The sequence below is a fragment of the Monodelphis domestica genome, chromosome 8 (assembly GCF_027887165.1).
Source record: "Monodelphis domestica isolate mMonDom1 chromosome 8, mMonDom1.pri, whole genome shotgun sequence".
NCBI lineage: Eukaryota > Metazoa > Chordata > Mammalia > Didelphimorphia > Didelphidae > Monodelphis > Monodelphis domestica.
Genome location: NC_077234.1, coordinates 13,251,747 through 13,273,066, shown reverse-complemented (window position 1 = coordinate 13,273,066; position 21,320 = coordinate 13,251,747). Strand labels below are relative to the sequence as shown.

At 39.2% G+C, this 21,320-nt stretch overlaps 1 protein-coding gene across 29 annotated transcripts in view; it reads right to left on the bottom strand.

Annotated features, from left to right (window-relative positions):
* The window catches only part of MBNL1 (muscleblind like splicing regulator 1), a 276,473-nt gene that overhangs the window by 20,905 nt on the left and 234,248 nt on the right, over positions 1-21,320 (bottom strand). For all 29 annotated transcript variants that reach the window (XM_056807900.1, XM_007502353.3, XM_056807914.1 and 26 more), the window contains one exon: positions 19,288-19,488. In XM_056807900.1, coding sequence (XP_056663878.1) covers positions 19,288-19,488 — 201 coding nt within the window. The remainder of the gene's footprint in view (positions 1-19,287; positions 19,489-21,320) is intronic.

Sequence of the window (21,320 nt, the reverse complement as noted above, 5' to 3'; positions counted from 1 at the left end):
TTCAAATAGATCTGGAGGGATTTATTAAGCACATTTGGTAATATAAAATGCCAGGGATGAGTCAAACAATTAGCATTTGTTAAATGTACATTACCAGGCATTGTGCTAATCACTGAGGACACAGAGAAAGGCAAAAGACATTCTCTCTTACATTCAAAGGGTCCAGAAAACATATACATAACTCTGTATAGACAAGGAAACTGGGAGGAACTCAGGCAGCAAGCTGGGATTAGTGATAGGCATACATCATCTAGGAAAGCGTGGAGAGATGCATCAGCAAGGGAGCTGGAGATGGGTGCATTTTCCATCATAACAACTGTGGGACAGCACCTGCTGAAGTCCGGGGTGGGGTGGGGGCAATCTATGTTAGTGGAAGCCAGAACGTCCCTATTGACAAAATTATGGAACCTTGATGCGTGGGAGAGGAAATGGGCATGCTGAAATGAATGATTTCTATTCCATTGGTTAATTTTCACTAGACTGAAATTTGGTTGAAAGTGTGATTAAAGTTAGTTAATTAATGAATGATTAATGAATTATCCCTGCATTATAACTATCCCACACTATTATATTGAAACACATTGTCTTATATTTAAGGTTTCTGTGATATTTAGTTCTAAAATAAAATATTTCAAAGTAGGCTAAAATTCCCCTTAGTGACTGGGTCACTGTCTATCACATAGGTTTTTATCCCTGTGTATACTCAAAGTGCCCAATGATTGCTGATGTGATTTGTTAAATTTCGCCAAGTCTGGCTCCCTACCCATTCCACTACTTAATAATGGCTATCTATTGCCTCCAGGATCAAATAGAAAATCCTATGTTTGGCATTCAAGGTCTTTCAGAACACACTCCCACATGTCCATCTGCTCCTGGAACAAATGACATTAGCCTCCTTGCTGCTCCCTGAACAAGACAATTTCTCTCTGGACTCTAGAACATTCCCTCTCTATGCCCCATTCCTGGGCTATTTTCCTTCTTTCTCTCTACCTCCTGACTTCCAGCAAGTCCCACATAAAATCCAACTTTCTGTGAGAAGTCTTTCTCCATCCCCTTTAATTCTGGTACCTTCTTTTTGTTGGTTATCTCCAATTTATCCTGCCTAGATCTTGTTTGTACATAGCTGCTATGTGGACTCCCCCATCAGACTGTAAGTTCCTTGAGAACAAGGTCTTCCTTACTTGTATTTTTATCTTGAGCCATTAGCCCAGAGCCTAGCACATAGTAGGCACTAAATAAATGGCTACCGACTGACTGATTGATTGACTTAGCATGGGAAGGTGGTGATGAACTGACTTATTACAGGCACTGGAGCTTACCGAACCATTCAAATTTTCTCCACAAGAGGGCCTTCTAAAACACTGAATTCCATTAAAATCTCTTCCTACTGAGCATTGTCCAAGGAAATATTTTCACTTTTGTACTTCCTTTTCATATCCTCGGCAAATGAGGAACTGGGATTTTTTATTCTCATAATTGCCACACAACAAAGAACTTAGAGCTTGCTATCACTTTAAAAGCCCAAGTAATTAAATTGAAAACCCACGTTTATTTCCCACTGTGTTTTGGTCCTGTGATTATGATTAAGACAAAATAGGTACAGCCCAACCTTTGGACATCTCTTTCATTATGGATACTAGCATGGTGACTCTACTCCCTCCACTTTAAGAACCACTCACTTCTTTGTCGGCTGCTTCGAACTCAGAAGGCAGTTCCTAAGGAATAATGCCACTGAGGATGGGGATTGTTTCCTTAAGTGAACCCCCAGATTAGGCAATTCTGGCTCTATAGGCCCCACTAATGAAATGCTCACTGTTTGATGGACTCACTGACTGGAGGGAGATGTCCCTGAACTGATGTTTAAGCCATCATCATACTGGATGGCTGAAGGACAGACAGCCCTGTACCTCAGAGTACTAAGGATATCTCCTGCTTGGGACAATGGAATAGTCAAGTCGTTCCCCTCTTGGAGGAAACCCACCACCTCCCAAGCAGCACAGAAGCTGATCTGGGAGTCAATCAAGTATTCAATCAAACAATAGGCTTTAATTGGGAAGCGAAGATTTTACTAAGGGAGGAAGAGAATTTTTTAAAAGATCTGCAATTAAGAGATGAAGGGAAAGACTGGGGCCTCTTGCCCAGGAAACCATTAGGAATTCACCCCTAGGGATACTTTTCAGTCATAGTCAGCCTCCCAGGTATCCTCTATTTTTTGGGGGGGTGGGGTAAGATCCACCTTCTTCATGTCCACTGAACGCTTTGTGTCTTCCAGCAAAGACTTCTCTGCCTTCTCCATCCCACTAAGGAATAGAACAAAACTAGACCATAGTTCTAAATCTACAAAGTGTTTTCCACTATTACAGGGTCAATGGGATGAAGAGAGGGCATATAAAGGTATCCTCCAAAGCTTTTCCCACTCAGATCTTTTGGAAAAACAAAGTCACACAAAGGGCATTAATAGTGAGTACTTTGTACATAAGGGATGGCAGAAAGGATTCATATGGATTCCAAAGCTAGACTCAAGCTGTTCAGTCATTTCAGCATTGCCTAGTAGTAGAATAGCTCTCTAGGGATAAAGGGTAGCCCAGGACTACTGGGGTAGGATATGGGGCATCGCCCATAAGGACACTTCTAGGGGAGGGAAGGGTTAAAGTTGTTTGGGGAAAGGGAGGAGAGTGCCCTTAGCCTTATTTTAAAGCCCTTCCCCAAAAGGGGAAGGGGTAGAGGGGTAAGATCAAGAAAGAAAAGCATGGCTTGGCAATGAATGAAGCAAAAGCAAGGATGAAGACAGAACGATAATCTGCTGCAGGAGATACAATAGAGAAGGCAAAAATAACTGGAAGTTTGTGTTTCAGGTAGTTAAGGGGACCATGATGAAAATGAATGATCGACCTCTCTCTCTTGCCAGGTCACAATTAAGTGAAAAGGCCATTGCTGAACCAGAAGGTAAGGTGGATGATGCCCAGCTGGTTTAAATAAATCTGGACTAATGATACCAGAGAATGAACTTTGGAAATGGGGTTAGGGCACTTGGGATCCCATGCCAGCCATGCCATTTAGTACCTGTGAGATTTTACCCAAGACATTTAACTTCCCTAGGCTTCAACTTTCTCATCTGAACAAATGAGAGGGTTTGTCTACAAGGGCTCTGAGGTTCCTTACAGAACAATATTGAGAATCTTATGATCTCAAAAGAATCTACATCAAATATATGATGGTGACTCTCTCTTCTGTTATGGGTTTTATGGACAATTTTCAAGAGGCAAATAAAACGTAGATTATAAACCTAGGTTATAAATCTAGATTTAACCCAGAAGATAAACACATAATCCTTTTATTAAACATTCAACACACAGTTTTCATCTAAGAAATATATGTGATCTGTTATTCATATTGTTAGATGTTCAGAGAGGAATGGTTCGGGATATCTCCTAATTTGCTCACAAAGGAATTGCTGGCAGGTGAATTATTGCTTTCTAGTAACTGGTCCTACCCAGGCAAGGCCAGCAAATAGACAAACTAAACTCTGACATTCTCTCTAGAGGAATCTTTAAGTGGCTACAAAAACTCAAAATCACACTATGCATTTACATTAAATTGTCACATGATTTTAGAATTGTCATTTCAATTTTAAAATTAGAATTAGAGATAGAATGGACATTAGAAGTCAGGGGAACCTCCTTCATTTTTCAGAGAAGGAAATTGAAGTTTAGAGAAGTACGGGACTCTGAGTGCTTCAACATATTAAAAATCATAAATACAATAAGCCATGTTAAGAATATAAATGAAAAATGATTATATCAATAGATTCTTAAAAGGCTTTCGATGAAATCCAACATTGATTTCCATTAAAATTTTAAATTAATTATTAAATAATAAATATTAAATTAATAAAGAGATCATACTGGAGTGCACATACTTATCTACATCCAATGGGAAATATTATATATACTGGAGAACAAGATGGGGGCCTTTTACTAAGATCAGGGATAAAGCAAGGATACCTACTATCAATATTACTATTTAACATAATGTTAAGCATACTACCTGTAGCAATCAGACAAGAATAAGAAATTTTAGAGAAGAAGCACAGATAAAGGAAAAGAATAAATTATTGCTTTTCTTCAATTGATATGAAGATTGCTCAGTGAATTCTAAAGAGTTAACTAAAATGAACTGAAATAATAAGTGGAATGGACCATGTCCTAACCTCATCCTCTTAGGATCTCTAGTTTCGTTTTCTTTAGAGCTCAGATGACATCTCTCATAAGAAGCCTTTCCTGATTTAGCCAAGGATTGTTGCCATATGCCAAGAATTGATGCTTACTTATCTGTGCATGGCATCGTTGTGTCTCCTAAGCCCTACCTTGCAATGAAAGCTCACTGAAGGCAGACACTGTCATTCTTGTCTGTGTATCCCTAGAATCTAGGATTGTAGGCACCTCATAGAAACTTGATGCATGATAGATGAATGAATGGATGGATTGATAGATGGATTTAAGTACTATACCTATAACAAGTGATTTTCTAATTATTTTTGGCAGCATTCAGACAATATTTGAGTATAAATTAATGCCATTCAAAAGCCCAAAATTCAAGTAAATTTTAGTCCTCTCTAAGGCTTTAAGAAATTCCACATGCTCTTTTGTCCATGTTTAAATGGGAAGTTGGATTAGCAAGCAATACTAACATTTTTCTTATATTATTTGCAAATAGTCTCAAATTCAAACCAAATTCATCCTTTTCTAAGGCTTTAAAAGAACTTGACTCACTCTTCTGATCCTCTTTTCCTCCTCCCTAAACTCCTGTACTATTATTATAATCTGCCCATCTACATTTCCACATAGATGGGCAGTTGGAGTAGACAAACTATTCTGAACAACAAAACAAAACATCCTAACTGAAGAAGTCCAGGATGGTCTTAAGGCATGCTTGAGGAGCTAGTTGTAGGCCACTGGGGCTAGGAAATTTAATTAAGCTTTTAACAAACGGAGAACTAAACCTTGAAGCTGTAGGAGCCCTCACCACTGGAAGTCACCAAGCATGCAACAGGGGCCATGCTCCAATCGCTGGGTCAAGGCTCTTGCCACCATCTCTATAATTAACTTGCACAAAAGCATGAAGAATGTTTCATGTGCAAAAGAAACAGCCCAGACCTATTATAAGCAAATTATATTAGAAACGAAATGCATTATTTCTAGAAATTGAGTCATCATGCAAAGGAGGAGCCTTTTCACACTTGGCTAAAATAAATTCTCCCTTGTTGAAGAGGTACCACATTTTGATCGTTGGGAATGTGGAGAGCCTGGCTCTATACTTTACCTAATTAGAAGACAGATGTTTGATGATGTAGCCAAGCCACTAACGATAAAGTATGAAAAGAATGCCTATGATGATGCATGCCAAGCCAAATTTATGTAAACACATTATCCTGAACAGCATGTATTTGTTTTAATTAAATTGAAGTTATCTACCAACAAAACTAAAGGACTTACTTCACAACGTTAAAAAAATGAGATGAAAGTATATAATAAGGCTCTTTTGAAATATATTTCCATTTTTGGGCAAAGGTTGGAAAACCATTCATAAAAGAGGGTGAAAAGAGCCCTGGGTCTGAAATTAGAGAACTTCTGTTCAATTTCTATAACCTCAAAACAACCGGTAATTACTCTTCTCATTTTAAATTCTCCATATTAGGGAGTAGCTAGGTAGTTCCATGTATTGAGCTCCAGAACTAGAGATGGAAGGTGCTGGGTTCAAATTTGACCTCAGACACTTCCTAGAGGTGTGATCCTGGGCAAGTCACTTCACCCTTGTTTTGCCTAGCCCTTACTGCCCTTCGGCCTTGCAACCAATTCACAATATTGATTCTAAGATGGAAGGTGAGGGTTTTAATAAATAAATAAACCAATCAATTAATTAATTAATAAAGATAAATAAGGTCTCCATATTGGGATAACCTGAAGCTACTAAAGCTCCCTTAAAGGAAATCTTGAGCTGCCCCTTCAGTTGCTCTCCATCTAGCAAAGTGGCAAAGGTGATCCAAGACAGCTTGTAGACCAGCTAGAAGGGGTTTGGGAGTGGCGTCCTAAGCTATCCACAGAACTGGGAATTAGTACAACCATTCTGGAAAACATTTTGGAATCAAGAGAGAAATGTCATTAAGCAGTTGTTATGCTTTGAAATCTCAGACCTACTTTCTGACAAATATCCGAAGAGCTCCGAGACAGAAAAAAAAGCTCTATCCATTGAGAGCAGCACTTGGGCCAATAGCAAACACCTAGAAACAAGGAGGATGCCCGGCACTGGGTGATGCCTAAACGCAGAGAGGCATTTGAATGTAAGCAAACATTATGAGACCATAGGAAGTGGTGCACACATCGGAGAAGCATAGAAAGACCTGCATAAACTGATGCAGAGTGAAATGAGGAAAGCAAAGGGATCAGTCAGATCAAGTTCATAATAAGGCATGAAAAAAAGAAATCAGCCATGAAAGCAGTGAAATCCTGAGTAATTGTGATGATTCATCTGGACCTTAGAAAATAAAAAGAGGAAACAGTTCCTCTCTCTCAGTAGAGGTGGGGACCTATTAATTTAGATATTGCAGGTGCTGTCAGGTAGGTGATCTGGTAGGTAGCACAGTGACTACAGCACTGGAATTGAAGTCAAGAAGCCTCATCTTCATCAGTTCAAGTCAGGTTTCAGACATTTACTAGCTGTGTGTAACCCTGAGCAAGTCACTTCACCTTGTTTGCCTCAGTTTCTTCATCTGTCAAATGAGCTAGAGAAGAAAAATAACAAGCCATTCTATTATCTTAGCTGTGTGACCAACCAAGGGCAAGTCACTTCACCCTGTTTGCCTCAGTTTCTTCATCTGTCAAATGAGCTAGAGAAGAAAAATAACAAACTATTCTATTATCTTAGCTGTGTGACCTAGGGCAAGTCACTTCAACATTTTTGACTCAGTTTCCTTATCTTATAAAATGAGTCAGAGAAGAACATGGCAAACCACTTCAGTGTCTTTGCCAAGAAAACTCTAAATCGAGTCATAGAGTCAAACATGAATTAATGAATGAAAACAACAACCCTTCTAGGGAGTTAGGTGACACAGGGTTCTGGACACAGGAAGTCTCATCTTCCTACATTCAAATGTGGACACCACAATTTACTAGCTGTGTGACCCTGGGCAAGTCACTTCACTCTGTTTGCTTCAGTTTTCTCATCTGCCAAATGAGCTGGAGAAGAAAATAACAACCCATTCTCTTATCTTAGTTGTGTGACCTAGGGCAAGTCACTGAACCCTGTTTTCTTCTTCTGTAAAATGAGCTGGAAAAGAACATGGCAAACCACTCCAGCATCTTTGTAAAGGAAACCCCAAATGCCAAGTCAAAGATGACTAAAAAGATGGAACAACAACAACCAAAGAATAAGATACAACAGAAAGTTTGCTGCAGTAGCATGAATGGAAGAAAGTGGCTTCAATAAAACTTAATTTTTTTCTTAAACTATAGTGCCAACAAAAAAAATATAGAATCAAACAAAAACCAGGGAGCTGTGAGTGGAAGAGGGACAATGATGAAGCTTAGAACAGAGGGCGATAGCCCCCCAAAGTGACTAAGAACACTGAGTAGTAGGGAGGAGTATGGTCTTTCTTCCTTCTTGGTGACATGGCTAGGAAGTAGTTTCCTCTCTCAGTGACTGTCTCAAGGAATGACTCCCCCAACGTGACTACCATTCCTGCTTTCTATCCTCAACGAAGACACATTTCCAAACAATTGCCAAGATGGATAGTGATTTTTACAAATATCATGCAGCTGTTACGACATGCCTGTAGGTCAAGCCATGCCCAGAGAACAGAAATCTCTCTGGCATCTCCTGAGAAAGATTTGAGTGGCATGACTAACACATCACCCAGAAACACCCAAGACCCAGCTTGTTGAGTTAACTTTAAAAATCAAGTGACCCAAAAAGCCTAAGATTCTTCCAAAACAATCTGGTAGTTAATATCTTAGTGAGGCAGAAAATATGCATTGATGATACCGCAAATGATCAAGGTCACAGGCTTAAAGCTCCACCCTAGCAGCAAGGTGGTACAGTGAACAGAGTGCAGGAGCATGGAGTCAGGAAGAATCAAGATCAAATTCAAACTTAGACAATCACTAGCTGTGTGGTCTTGGGCAGGTCACTTAATTCCTGCCTCAATCGCCTCATCTGTAAAATGAGGATAAGAAAAGGATCTACTTCATGATATGAAGTATCCAATAAGATAACAACTGGAAAGCACTTGGCATAGTTCTTGGCAGAGTAGACCCTTACGGACTATTTGTTTCCTCCATCTTTATACCAACATCCTTCTACATTGTCCAGTCACAGTGGGAAACTGCCCAGATCATGAAAAGATCAGGGTTCTAGTGCATTAGTTAGTTTTGTGACCTTAATAAATATCATAAAGATTCTGGTTGTTTTTAAGTCACGTCTGTATCTGTGTTCCCATTGGTGGTTTTCTTGGCAGAGATACTGGAATGGCTTGTTCTTTCCATCTCCAGATCTTTCCTCTTTACTGATGAGGAAACCGAGGCTGACAGAGAGAAATGACTAGCCCAGAATCACAAAATTAGTGTCTGAGACTAGATTTGAACTCAGGTCTTCCTAACTCCAAGCTCTTCACTCTAAGAGGTACAGTAGATAGAATGCTGGGTTTGGGGATAGGAAAATCTTTGGATAGACAAAATTACTAATGTCTCTTCCGCACCAATAATCATAACCAAAGCAAAAGCCAGGAAGATATGGATTCAAGTTCTACTTATGTCACTTATTGGCTGTAGGACTCTGGACATGTCTGTAAACCTCTTAGCAATTCAGGGGACTAAGATTATTAATGTAGGAGAGAATAGTAGTCAATTTGGCAGAAAGAGATCATTATACTATTCATGGTCAACAGTGGCAAAGTCTATAGAGAGACTGGACTTGGAGTCAGGAAGACATGAGTTCAAATCCTAGTACAAACACTTAGCTGCATGACCCTGGATAAGTCTCTTAGCCTTGATGATTCTTAATTTCCTCATTTTTAAAATATGGATGGTAATATCTATTTCCATGGTTGTGATGATGGTCCAATGAGATCATCTATATGTATAGAGTTCTTTTCAAACCTCAGAGTGCTACATCAATTTGATCCTTTATTATTATCAATTTAAATGAAATTATAAGTTGACTCCCTGTTTCAATATAAGTATATCTGTATCTCTAATTCCTCCCACTGAAACTGAGCTTCAGCACCCAACCTCCTAACTGGTCTGGTCAAAGCATTTGGGCACAGGATCATTTGATTCTCCTCCAAACAGGCTGTCAGGGCTCCTGTAGAGGAGCCTATAATGGACATGGTGTCTCAACTCATTCCTGTTGTTACTACCCAAAGGTTAATGTTCTTTATATGCCACCATATTGCCTCCCATTTCCCTCAGTAGACCATACATTCTTTGAGATCTAAGACCACCTAAGACAGACATTTTTCTGTCCTTTCCAGAACTTATCATGAAACCCTGCCCTATCACGATACCTTATAGTAGCAAACACAACTAGAATGAATTATATGGTTGGCTTCTGAATATCCAATACTGGTAACAGGACCAATTTCTAGGGCAATTGTACATTAACCTGGGTTCTTTTTTTTGTCTTCTGGCATCCCTATGGAAGTGTGTGGGATTCCTTCTCCCATAATGGCAGTCAAAAGTGTAAATGCATAGCCCAGCAGTCCTCACTGTTCCTGGGAGATTACAGAGCATCCTGAAGGCAGATAGACATAGGGTTGCTAGCAATCTTGAGGCAAACATTATTTCCTCTTTCCTGAAATGCCCAGCAGCAGTGACCATATTTTGTATGAACTTGAACTTATTTTGATTGATGAAAAAACTGGTGAATGTGGATGGGCACATTGGTATCTCTGACCAGTTGTTAGAAATTTAAAGGGTATTCCAAGCATACTGGAATTGAATCTTCTGGAAGATCCAGACCAAACTTCCCCCTTCCCTATAAACACTCCATAGCTAAGAACCATTGGAAAGGTCTTGGGATCTTGTTAAGCCTGACATGGCTACCCATAGTATGGCAACAGAGCCTCTAAAGCTGCTTTGGTTCCCATCTGCTTCTCTCAAACAACCTCAGCAGCCCAGAGGCTGTCAGATGAGTCAGTGGTTCCTGCCCAAAGATGAAGAAATCCTTGATCCACTTGCTCTATTGATTCTTTTAATACTATGATACTGGAAAGAATGAACATTTGCCAGAGAGAGAGGAGTGACTTTCCAAAGCCCTGCTCCAAACTGCAGATTTCTTAAAACAAAATTTGTATCAGACAAAATTTATCCCTGAGTTGAGGTCTTGACTGTTACCCTTCAGTAATCCTCTAAATACCTGAACTTAATTCTTTGTTAAGTGACTTTTAACTAAGTAGTAGACAAGAAAAAGTTTTCTATAGAACCATATTGGACCGAGCATGGTCAGTATTGAACACAGCTATGAGTCACTTGACTTACTAGTGGTGATATTCCATTATATCCCATCTCCTTTCTTACCTCTCCATGAGTAGCTGTGATCTTTTTATGTTTAAGAAGAAATCTATAAATGAAAATGACGGAAGTCAAATAGGCTAACCCTGAACTATTGGGAAAAATGACAAAGTTTTCTTAGATCTTCACATTGTCTATTGATAGCCAACCACTCAGCCAAATGAAATTAATTCTCTAAGCTCGCTACAAATTGCTTTTCTATTCAGTACAGTTGGTAGTTTACATGACATTCCTTATAACATTTTTATTCTAAAGCACACAATGTTCAGAAAGAACACAATGGATTCAATTCAACTTTGATTAAGCACATATTATAGGAAGCAACTGTATATTCCAAAAGTGGATTAAAATGGTGATTCATTTATGGGCCATTTGCTGTCAGAATTTAAATTCCTCAAGGAAGGGAGGTGTCATCACAAATGTACAAATAAGCAGTTATCGTGATGATGACAAAATGCCCATTTAAGCAGTGGAAGCATCATGGGCAGTATTCCACAGGAATGTAAATAATGCCCAGACCATGTTGGATCTAGAATGATCAGAATGTAAATATCATACAAAAAAGAATGTTAATGAAGAATTTAAAATCCTCATGAATGTGGGATATTGTACATATGGCCCCAACGTAAACTAATAGTCTCAGGGAGCTGGCTGACCCATTTTGTAATATAAATAAGTCTGGGAGTATCTCACAGCAATGGTTTTATAAGCATTCATATTTCTATTTTAAAAGGTATAACTTCAAAACAATATGGTACTGCCTAAGAGAAAGAAGGGAGGATCAGTGGAATAGATTTGGGGTAATGACCTCAGCAAGCTAGTGTTCAATAAACCCAAAGATCCCAGCTCTTGGGATAAAAAGTTCTGGAAAAATTGGAAATTTTCTTATAATTAGAGAAATGAAAATCAAAACAACTCTGAGGTACAAACTCACACCTAGCAGATTGGCTAACATTGACAGCAAAGGAAAGTAATGAATGCTGGAGGGGATGTGGCAAAGTAGGGACATTAATGCATTGCTGGTGGAGTTGTGAATTGATCCAACCATTCTAGAAGGCAATTTGGAACTATGTCCAAAGGGCAATAAAAGACTGTCTGCCCTTTGATCCAGCCATAGCACTGCTGGGTTTGTACCCCAAAGAGATAATAAGGAAAAAGACTTGTACAAGAATATTCATAGCTGCACTCATTGTGGTGGCAAAGAATTGGAAACTGAGGGGATGCCCTTCAATTGGGGAATGGCTGAACAAATTAAGTGGTATATGTTGGTAATGGAACAACCTCCAAGAATTGATGCAGAGTGAAAGGAGAACCAGGAGAAGGTTGTACACAGAGGCTGATATACTGTGGCACAATCGAATGTAATGGACTTCTCTACTAGCAGCAATCGAGGACAATTCTGAGGGATCAATGAGAAATACCACCATCCACATCTAGAGGAAGAACTGTGGGAGTAGAAACACAGAAGAAAAACAACTGCTTGATCACATGGCCGATGGGGATATGATTGGGGATAGAGACTCTAAATGATCTAGTGCAATTATCAATAATGTGAAAATGGGTCTTGATCAATGACACATGTAAAACCCAGTGAAATTGCTCATTGGCTACGGGAGGGGATTGGGTGGAGGGGAGGGAAAGAATATGAATCATATAACCATGGAAAAATCTTCCAAATTAAATAAGTAAATAAACTTTAAAAAATCAATCAGACTAACAGATAAAATAAATTTATAAATGTGAAAAATAAGAAAAATAAAAGATATGAATGATGTTTTAGCCCTTTCCTATTCCTTGTAAGTTACATTATTGAAAAAAAAAGATAAAGTTATAAGGAAGTCCCAAGAACCAAAAGGAAGAAAAAAAATATTTTAATGGTCTCTAATAGTTTTAGGAGTGTGGATTATCTTTAGGGAAACATTGAGAAATTGGATTTAGTATTTGGGTCACTTAGAAAAAATGCTATTATATAAAGACTTAAAAGAGTCATCCATCCCAAAATGAAATATCATAAAATTAACAGCCTCAATATTGAGGCCTTTAACAGAACTATAGCTTGAGGTTAGATGGCTGAGTCCTAGAAGAGATGTATAGAATCTGGAAGGATCCCAAGAGATCGTCTGGTCCACCTAGTTATTAATGAAGAAACAGAAGAAAAGAGGTTATGTCATTCCCCTAGGGCAAATAGACAGCTACTGGAAAAGAAGAGAATCCAGGTCCCTTGACTCTGTACCTGTGATTTCATCTATGTAGGAAACAAAGTTGAGAAAATATCTTTCACTAACTTAGATCTCCAACTGTTCTCTATTTAGAAAATTGCCCATGGCAATGAGAGTTGAATCCCTTAGCCAAGGTCACCCATTCAGGCTGTGCCAAAGACAAAAAACCAACCTGGATTTCCTGAACTTGAAGGCTACCCAATTCTCTGCCTTCGCTGTACCATGATGCCCTTTCTAGAACATTTCCCATTATAAAACATTGCCTGCTTCTATTTTTGTATCTTTTTTGGCAATCTTCTTAAGTAATGTGCCTGATTTATGCTAAGTAACAAAATAAGAACTAGAAGGGGACTAATTTATTTGAAAAGTATTTTGAAATTCATCAGTGATTAACAAGTTGTAGCAAAGTGATCCAATCCAAAAATATGATGAGAAAGTCTGGCAGAAAAATGAAAAGAAAAAAGGTGTAGATGTTATATAAGAATTGGCTAAGACCTTATTAACCAGTTTAGAAAAGCAATTACAAAACACCCCTAAAGAACTGTGATATGTTGGAATGTTAAAATGTATTGCAACTTTATATGAGGAAACTGTTTTACCAAAAATAACTGAGCATGTAGCCAATTAGCAAACACATTGGTACATTTATTAACTGTCTTATAAAACTCTTAAAAAGAGAGAATTGAATATATAAGGAGCAAAGGAGAATAAAAATAGCAAACCATGTCGATACAACAATTTAAAATTTGCAAACGGATTTGCATACACTACATCATTTGATCCTTTCAAAAATTCTGCATGGCATATTTAGATTGGGAGCTCCTTGAGGGCAGAGACTGTCTTTTGTCTCCTATATCCTTGGAGTTTAGCACAGTGCCTGCCACATAGTGAGCACTTAATACATGTTTATTGGTGGAATGAGTTATCTCCATTTTAAAAATGAGGAAGTTGAGTCTCAAAGTGTCTTATTCATCATCTGACAGCTAATGAATATCTAACACCAGTCTTGAACTTCATGATTCCTTTTCCAGCATGCCATCTGCTCTCTAAGTTTGCCTCTCCAAGATTGCATAGCAGCAGTCGAATTAGGTTCTGAAGACTAGGGCTCAAATTCTGAGGGGGATACCTACTGTCTAGGGAGCCCCTGGTAAGTCACTTCTCTATTGGTCTCAGCTTGTAGGACTGTAAAATGGGAATAATGAATGTCATGCCTCAGAGTTCATTCTGGGCAATGTGTTTGGCAAGCCTTAGAGCATGAGAAAATGTGGGTTATTAGTAATAAACTGAAATACAGGTCCAGAGGCTTTTGTTGCATAAAGCATAATGATGTGTTCCAACCTCATAGTAATGCATTTGAAGAACAGGTGCAATGGCTTGGGGACAGGCTGTTGGATGGTAACAGAATGAAAATACTACCAGGCATCTAGATAAGGAAAGATACAAGACAAGGAAAAATAATAGCCTGTAGCGCTGAGGACATTTGTTGCAGTCTTAGCAAATAGTGTGCAAACCTGAAAAACAAGGAAGAACTCCAGTGGAAGCAAGTAAAACTGACAGAAAATGCATCGCTCTTGAATTCTCAAATACAATCCTCATATCACAAGATTTTGGAGTTGGAAATGAACTGGAAGGTCAGCTGGTCAACCTCTACCCAAAGCAGAATGCCCATTATGCCCCAGCTCAGAAGTGAGGTAGCCCTTGCCTCCAGATGTCTCATGAGAAGGAAGCTGGGGGCTCTCCAGACTATGAGCCTTGAGGATGGCTTTCATGATTAGAAAACTGTACATTTCAGTGTATTAACCAAATTGGTCTCCTTGATATTGTTTGGTTTCGTTTTCCTCTTTAGCTTCAATAGTAAAGAAATCTTTAAAAAAAATTCATTCAGATGTCATTCTACAAAAAAATCTAAATGGATGAAGCCAAAGAAAGATGCAGGATTTCCTTTTTATGTTTGTTTGTTTTTTGTTTTGATTTCAAAGAAGAAAGATAATGAAAAATGTTTCAAGTACACTGTTCCATTTGTCAGCCAGTGTGGAAATTTTATAATATAAATAAGCCTTACCAGATTCTCCCTATTTTAATATCTTCTTTTATCATTCTGGTTTTAATTACATACATACTTATATTTTCTCCCTTTAAGCAGCTTTTTATTTTCCACTGAAAGAAGATATAAATTATTTTAAGGGGGGGGGGAATCCCATCTATTTACTTGGTTCCTTGTACATTAATTTTAATTGTATCCTTTTGATTCATCTTATTGCATATTTGGAATTACAAACACAGATAGATCTGAATGTTCAAAGAAAAACATAGAAGTGAAAATATGAAAGAGAAAAGGGACAGAGAAAGAGAAAATTTGGGAAGAAGGAAGGAGGGAAGAGGGAAGATAATGAGAGGGGCTTTGAATGTAGGCAAGCAGACTTTGTTAAGGCCTTACAATGTGGCCAGTTCTCATCTATCTGTCTGTCTGTCTGTCTATCTATCTGTCTGTCTATGTCTGTTTTAACTTCCATCAATTTATCCATCCATGTCTTCCCTTCTGTCTGTCTGTCTGTCTATCTATCTATCTATCATCAATCCATCATCTGTCTATCTATCTATCTGTCTGTCTATCATCTATCTATCTATCTATCTATCTATCTGCCTATCATCTATCTATTATCTATCCATCCATCCATCCATCTATCTATCTATCTATCTGTCTGTCTGTCTGTCATCAATCCACCATCTGTCTATCATCTGTGTATCTATCATCTATTGATCTATCATCTATCTATCCATCTATCTATCTATCTGCCTATCTGTCTATTTATCTATCTCTATGTCAGTATATCTCTGTCTCTCTGTCCTCCCTAGGGATATAAATCTGAGCCAAAAAAGAAGATATGAGTGCCCTCAAGGAACTTATGTTCAAATAGAGAAAGATAGCACACAAAAGGAGGGCTATGCAAAGCTGGGGCTGGGAATAGTAGAGAAGTCAGGAGAGTCAAAAGCAGAACAAAGAGAAATGGGACAGAAGCCAAGAGGAGAGAAGGAGAGAGACCCAGAGACAAAGACACAAGAAGCAGATAAATACAGAGATACAGAGAGAGGGGGAGAGACAGGGAAGAGAGTGACAGAGACAGAGATATACATAAAAAGATGCATTGAAATACAGAGACTGAGATCCATGGATGATAGAAATACTTTTTCTATGCTCACTCTTATCTTTTTAAGTTTTCTTCCATTTTCACCAGACAAAATGCCTTTTCCTAGTCTCATACTGTGTAAATCGGTGTCATCAAAGACCCATGGTCTTCTCCAATACACTGGATGTGGGTCTGAGTTCCATTGGTCCTCCATCACAGTTTGGTCAACAACAGATCCTGTTTTAGGTACAAATCAGGGACTGGTGCAAATGTCAAGGCATGTGAATGTATGAAACAAATAACCCCATAGCAATAGTGCTAATAATAGTTACTCTTTCTTTACTGTTCCACAGTTTACCAGGCACATTTCCTTTCAACACCATCATGATGGAGGTAAGTAGAAAAGGCAACAACAGTTTATAAGAATAAGGAATCAAGGGGGAAGTTAGGTAGTTCAGTGAGCAGAGTGCCAAGAATGGAATTGGGAGGTCCTGGGTTCAAATCTAACCTCAGACACTTCCTAGCTGCTTAACTCTGGGCAAGTCACTTTACCCATATTGCCTAGCCCTTTCAGTTTTTCTGAATTGGAATTGATACTTAGAATGAATTCAAAGATAGAAGATTAGGAATTAAAAAAAGAATAAAGTATCTCATCCATCCTTCCTTTTATTGTATGTTGATATTTTGGATCAAGAATCTGTGATTTTCTCAGTCTGAGTATCCCCACAACCAGAGCAGATGACAACCTCTCTCTGCCTGGGAGACAGGTCTTCATGAGTTACTGAGCTGGAGGCCAACTTGGTGATGAGGCTCCTTGCTAAATTTAGAGAGTCTGATCCTCGGACAGTCCGTCCCAAGGCCTTACTTGAAACTTTCCCAGCTTAGTGAGATCCAGCAGACCATGCATTCTACAAGCTAACACTTCAGTGACCCAGGGTCACCTCTGCCCCATGACAGAGGTGTTGGAAAAGGCCTTTGATGGAGTTTTATTTCCTTTTATTAAAAGGAAGATAACTTTCTGAAATATGAACGGTCACTTTAAATTCCTTCAATTTAGCACCAGAGAAGGCAAAAATGACTCGAATGTTCCTTTTAAAATGGTGTATTCCCTCTAACTTAATCTGCCTGCATGAAAGCGGATCTTTACTTAGGAAGTATTTAGAAGACTAAATAGAAAGCACATGTGGAAAAAAAAGATTTCATCCATATTGTGCTCCCCGCTCCAAATATTAGCACCAGAGAAGCAAAACCGAGTTTTCTCCCTATTTTCTAGCAGCAAAACATTCCTCAATTTTTGCTATTGCTGTTAAGTCCACCTCTTCATGACCCCCTTAGAGGGCTCCTTGGCAAAGAAACTCAAGTGAGTGCTTTGTCATTTCCTTCTCCAGCTAATTTTACAGATGAAGAAACTGAGGCAAGCAGGGTTACATGACTTGCCCAGGATTACACACTAGTCTTCCTGACTCCACATCTGGCATTCCATCTACTGTGCCCTCTAGATGCCCATTTTTTCATGTTAGAGATTCTTAATTTGGGGTCCAAGTTCTTGTTTTTGTGATATTGTGCCATTTCAATATAAAGGGGTCCCTTGTAATCCTGTGCACTCTAGTTTATACATTTAAAAACATGCTTCTGAGAGTGGTCTGTGGACTTCCCAAGACATGCCAAGAGGCTCCATGACACTCAAGGAAGGGAAGGAACACTCAGGCTGCAACTTCATCCAATTGATCCAGCCAGGTGGATGGCGAATCCACTGGGAGGAAAATGCAAACACAGATTAAACGAATGAATGAGGTAGTGAATTGGACTGTTTTGTTCTTTTTGTGGTTATTAGCACACTAAGAATATAGTTTACACAGAGATTGCCCAACAGCTCCACGAGACTGGTAAGCAAGCCCTGCAACCTCACTGTTTCATGTTCTGTGGCTCTTGCTCCAAGTTCAAAATATTTACTAACCTGAGATGGCAAGGCAGGCATCATCCCTATTTTTATAAATTGAAGAGGACGCTAGCTGGGGCAAACAGATAGAGTGACAGACTTGGCATCAGCGTGACCCAAGTTAAAAGCCAGTTTCGGACACTTACTGACTGTGTGAGCTAGGGCAAGTCACTTAATCTCTGCCTGCCACTGTTTCCTCAACTGTAAAATGGGGATAGTGTTTTCATAGAAATGACCTTCCAGGGATGTGAGTGTAAAATTTATGAAAGCTCTCTTCGCAGTGACTAGCCCAGAGCGGGGACCAACATTGATAATTGTTATTCCCTCCTTCCCCCTTCATCCCTTCCCCATGCTCCCAGTTTCCTCATCTATAAAATGGGGCTACAAATAGACTCTCTCACCCAAGTGGTTATGAGATAACATTTCTAAAGCACTTTGCAAAACTTGAAGTTCTATGTCAATGCTAGCTATTATTGTTATTATTCAGTCAACAAACACTTAGGCACCATGGCTACGTGCAGCACTTGGGTAAATAAAATGATCCCAATTTTGAAAAGAGCTTCCATCCTAATGGATGAGGAAACTGAGACCCAGGATGGAACAGCTGATAAAATGCAGAAGCCCAAGTGGAAAGCCGGTCATGTTGTGTGTTATTTCCACAAGACCACACTGCCTCTGTTCTTTACCAGACTGCGTCTACGTGTAAATAAGGTGATCCGGCTATTAATTCCTTTCATTGGGGAAAATAATCCCAATGCAATATGCGGAATGATGAAGAGCTTCTCAATGTGAAATGGTGAGCGATGCTAACAAGGGAAGGAATCTGGGGAAAAGCAAACCTTATCTCAATTCTTCTACTCAAGGCAATGCCAGATTCCCCAGCGTTGGTATTTATGATGCCAAAAGCATCATTCCCATTCACGGATACCCAACCAAAAGCTTCAGACGTGGTCCTTCTCCTCACGCTTACACCAGTCACTTCAAAGTGCGGAGCGTTAGCTATTCTTTTGGACAGATTGCCAGAAAGGCTCATGAATCCGATGATCCAAGAGCCAAATATCTCCTTCTTATTCAACAGGAATTATTTTATCAGGCAATTATTTGATGAACAAAAATTGCATAAATTAGTCATTATTATAATCAAAACAGTAGTTATTCCATGTGTGATCTTTTACCCATCAATCTTTGAAACACTTTGCACATATTAACTCATTAATCTTCGTAATATCTGTAAAAGGAATCATATTCACGGATTGGTCTAATTTTCTTCATGTAAACAGTGATATGCAGGCGTTTAACTTTAAAGACAAGAACCCGACGGCCAGGGCTACCGCCTTAAAGAGCTGATCACCCCCCTTTGCGAGCCCAAAGAACTTCTGAGATGAGAAAGAACAACCCAACCAGTCAGGTGGGTGAACCACCCTCCTATGTCCTACCTCCAGTCTGTCTGTCCTCATCAATTTCTGGGCAGCAGCAGCTGCTGCTGCAGGCACTGGGACTCCAGGATTCCCGGTAACCAGCATTGGGGCAGTTGGCAAAATGTCTGCTGGGACCAAACCCGGGGAAACAGGCCCCAGGTAGGGATTAAAGGCTGCTGATGCGTTGGTGGCTAGGCTGGGGGCAACAGAAAACATTGGCTGAAAAAAAGGAAAAAAGAAATATTAGTATTTACATCATCTAGTAAAGCAAGTATGTTGTTTCCATTCCTAATGACCAGGGGAGTGCATTACTGCAATCATTGCAGGCAAGTTTTTGCTTGTTGCCTTACTGTTTCCAAATAAACACTCATGTTGCCAAGAGGGGAAAAAGAACAAAAAAAGCTTTCCCCAGATAAACATTTCCTGCAACAATTTAAGTAGCACGGTCTTGCCATTCTTTGACCATTTCCCCCAAATTTGAATTTATGCCACTAATATGGTTTTCTTTTGAGTGCTGAAATGCCTTCTAGCCACGATCCACATCTCCAGATCTGACCTGCTGGAATCTTAGAAACTGCTCAAAAAGAATTCTTAACTCAGTTATCAAATGCGCTTGAAAGAGATGCTCAGAAGTGCTTATCGATCATAAGCATCCCATTATTTGAGAAGATAATAAGGAAGTTAGAGTGCCTGTGGATAACGTATCGCATCATAGTTCAGAGGACAATACAGGGACATACTGGCAAGGACTTGTGAAGGCTGATGATTGACATATGTCCTCTTAGCAAAAGGATGAAGTCCGTCAATCAACAAGCATTTTTGCTGGGTATTTCAATATACAAAAAAAGGCAAAGTAGGGGGTGCGGGTCTAGTTGGTAAATAGGTATACTAATGTTTTGGGCAGTGACGGAGTGGAATTGATGTGGTACTGGATGGGGAGTCAGGAAGACTCATCTCCCTTAATTCAAAATTTCATTCTTACTAGCTGAGTAACTCTAGAAAAGTCACTGAACCCTGTGCCTCATTTTCCCTATCTGTAAAATGAGCTGGAAAAGAAAACAACAAATGACTCCATCACCTTTGTCAAGAAGTCTTCAAATGGCACCAGAAAGATCTGTCACTTAACCCTGTTTGCCTCAGTTTCCCTATCTGTAAATGAGCTAAAGAAGAAAACAACAAACGACTCCAGCACCTTTGTCAAAAAGTCTTCAAATGGAATCACAAAGAGTTGTCACTTAACCCTGTTTGCCTCAGTTTCCCTATCTGTAAAAGGAGCTGAAGAAGAAAACAACAAAAGACTCCAGCACCTTTGTCAAAAAGTCTTCAAATGGCCTGACAAAGAGTTGGATATGACTGAAAAAAACAACTAACAAGATGATACTTCAATAGTACAAACGATTCCATTTTTAATTTGTTTTTACATTTGTTGCCCTCTGCGAATCACCTTTCACACAGCAAAAATAGAAAACTAAAATTTATGTAAACTCTTCATCTAAAATGGTCTAATTACTGGACTCCTTAGTAACAAATTCAAGGTAGGGCTGGGATAATTCACGTGTTAATTAACAAGGCTTTGAGACAAAGAAGTTTTCATATGTTGGCTAATGGCATGATGGGTTCTACTCTGAGAAATAATTGCCTTGAGATTAATAAGGAACTTTCCCTTTAGTTAATTAATTTACCAGACATCTATTAGGTTATTTTATGGCAGGATTCAAAGAACAAATGGGAAAAAAATCAATGTTTTGCCAGCAGGGAGCTTACATTCTTTTGGGGAGAAATAACATGTACAAAGATGAATAAGAAGGAAATATGCACAAAGCAAACAAAAAGAAACCCAGCCAATGAGCTGACAACTCCACACCTCAGTCCCAACCTCTGCCATTATCTGAAGTCAACTGCTGAATTGCCTGACTCAACAAGCCTTCTCCAAGTTCAAAGATCAATTGCACAGGGCAGGAAGTCAGGGGTGGTTCTTAGCATCTGTTTAAAGAACAAGTCTGGGGATGACCTGCTGGTGCCAAGGCTTCTTAGGGTCACAGGGGAGGTGG